The sequence below is a fragment of the Penaeus japonicus genome, unplaced genomic scaffold (genome assembly GCF_977035675.1).
Source record: "Penaeus japonicus unplaced genomic scaffold, GWHDUDI00000001_assembly GWHDUDI00000030, whole genome shotgun sequence".
Lineage (NCBI taxonomy): Eukaryota > Metazoa > Arthropoda > Malacostraca > Decapoda > Penaeidae > Penaeus > Penaeus japonicus.
This window is the reverse complement of record NW_028234432.1, coordinates 1,063,858-1,066,357: the sequence shown is the minus strand read 5'-3', so window position 1 is coordinate 1,066,357 and position 2,500 is coordinate 1,063,858. Positions and strand designations below refer to the sequence as shown.

At 40.6% G+C, this 2,500-nt stretch overlaps 1 protein-coding gene across 1 annotated transcript in view; it reads right to left on the bottom strand.

Annotated features, from left to right (window-relative positions):
* Positions 1-2,500, bottom strand: part of LOC147468115 (uncharacterized) — a 3,416-nt gene that overhangs the window by 239 nt on the left and 677 nt on the right. The window contains exon 1 of the mRNA XM_086554600.1: positions 58-2,500. This exon is cut by the window's right edge and continues 677 nt beyond it. Within this exon, the coding sequence (XP_086410726.1) occupies positions 58-2,500 (2,443 nt within the window). The remainder of the gene's footprint in view (positions 1-57) is intronic.

The window sequence follows — 2,500 nt, the reverse complement described above, 5'->3', positions numbered from 1 at the left end:
ATTGTGAACAACAATGTTATCAAAATAACTGTCAGTGTTATTTAGACCATTAATTACCCTCCTCATTAGTCTTATGAAAGTAGCGCACGCTGCTTTCACCCCGAAAGGTAATCTAGTAAATTGCATTAAACCACCCTTAGCAGCAAAAGTAGTATACTGTTTGGATCGTTCGCTCAGAGGAATTTGCCAGTAGCCTTTACACAAATCTATTTCTGTGAAGAATTTATCTCCCATGAAATTTCCCAGCGCTTCATCCATAGAAGGCATCGGTTCAGCATCGAATAGGCTGACATCATTTAAAGCTCTGAAATCTACACAGAACCTCCAAGTGTTATTAGACTTTTTGACGAGGACTACGGGCGAGCAATATGGCGAATCTGATGGTTCAATTACACCAAGATCTTTCATTCTCTGGACTTCGTCTTCAAATGGTTTAACCAAATTATGAGGAATTGCATAAGGTTTACGGTGCACTGGTTCGCTGGTGGTTAGACTGATATCGTGAGTTATAGTGCTAGTTAAACCAGGGTTATTCGAAAATACGTCTGGATATTTTTCGAGCAAGTCTCTCAATTCTGCAACCTGTTTGCGAGTTAAATTTGCATTGATATTGAATTCCTTTGCAAAATTATCCATAACGGCAATATCGCACGTATCATCACTAGCTAGATCGTCGTCTACAACACACATCTGACAAACTTTTGTCTCATTATAGTCTTCTCTCTTAATGAACTTTTTCATCCTATTAATGTGATAAAGTTTTACTTTACCCCTTACTCTTACCAAATAATCCACGCCGTTATCATGACGTTTCATTACCGTGTATGGACCCTTCCACTGCATAGTGAGTTTGTTATGAGTCGAGGGAAGTAAGATGAGCACTTCATCGCCAACAGCAAGTGAGCGAGCTTTCGCGCCGCGATCGAAATAAGCCTTATATAATTTGCTGTTGATATTAGCATGAGACGAAGCCAACTGCGCCGATTCTTCTAGTTTAGTTCTTAAATCTAGCACATAATTGTAGGAGTTCTTTACCTCACCATCCAAATCATCATTTGTCCAAAGCTCATACAAAATTGTAAGAGGTCCGCGAACTCTTCGGCCATACAGCAGTTCAAAAGGGGAGAACTTCAAAGTATCATTTGGGATTTCGCGATATGCAAACAATACTGAGGGAATATATCGATCCCAGTCTTTAGGCTGCTCAATGCATAGTTTCTTTAGCATCGATTTCAAAACTGCGTGAAATCGCTCTACTGTTCCATTGCAACAGGCGTGATAAGGGCTCGTGAAGATAGCTTTGATACACAATAATCTGTTTATCTCGTTCATCAGATCTGATTTGAACTGCGTTCCGCGGTCAGACAATATTTCTTTCGGAATACCAACACGGGAAAATATGTCAATTAAACTTTCAGCGACAGTTACTGTGTCAATGTTACGTAAAGGAACAGCTTCGGGGAAACGAGTAGCACAGTCAATTAAGGTGAGAATATACCTGTGACCTCGTTCGGAAGGAGTTAACGGCCCGACAAGGTCTATTGCAACTCGGGCAAACGGCTCGCTTATTACGGGCATAGATACTAACGGGACTTTCTTTACTTTCCCTTTAGGTGAAAGTTTCTGGCATATAGGGCAGGATCGACAGAATCGTTTTATATCGGCGCCCGCGCCGGGCCAGAAGAATTTATAGAATATCTTTTCGGATGTTTTACGGTGGGAGAAGTGTCCACCAACAGGAGAATCGTGAGCAGTGGATAGTACGATATTTCGGAACTTACTGGGAACCACCAATTGCTTCATTCCGACCTCGGTTTCATTTTTACTTTGAACGCACGTCCTGTAAATGAGATCATTAATGTTTTCGTACTTTACAGATCTAGACTTTACATTCACCGTATCCCCGCTGGCGACTTTAGCTCTTACATCTTTTAGCGTGGGGCACTTGCTTTGCTCGCTAATCAATTCCTGCTTAGAAATATCTTTAGTTATCACATCAGGCATAATTAAAGAAAGAGGATTAGCAATGTTAGCTATTTTAGAACTTCGGGTCTGAACTCCCATCACTACGTCATTAATAAGCGTTACCGCGTTGTCATTAGCCATAAGAGCATCATTATTTGATTCTAGATCACCTGTCAAGTTTAACGCAGGTATTTTTACTCCCGGTACCATTCCGATTAGAACATCAGTGAATTTAATAGGCGCCGCGACGGCATTAACCCAGCCAGTCAAAAATTTACTCTTAATGAAACACCGAATTTCAGGAAAAGTTTTACCGACACCTAGGTAATCATAGAGAGTAACAGTCTTTCGACGTTTCACATACGGGGGAATCAGAGAGTCTTTAATTATTACAGTTGAACATCCGGAATCAAAGAGAGCATTAACGGGTTTATTAAACAAAACCGCATTATCTGTAATACTGTTCTGAGGGGTAAGATCGGTTTCAAATACAAAATTTACTTTAGATGACCCTGACCTCGCTCGTTTTAGTTCA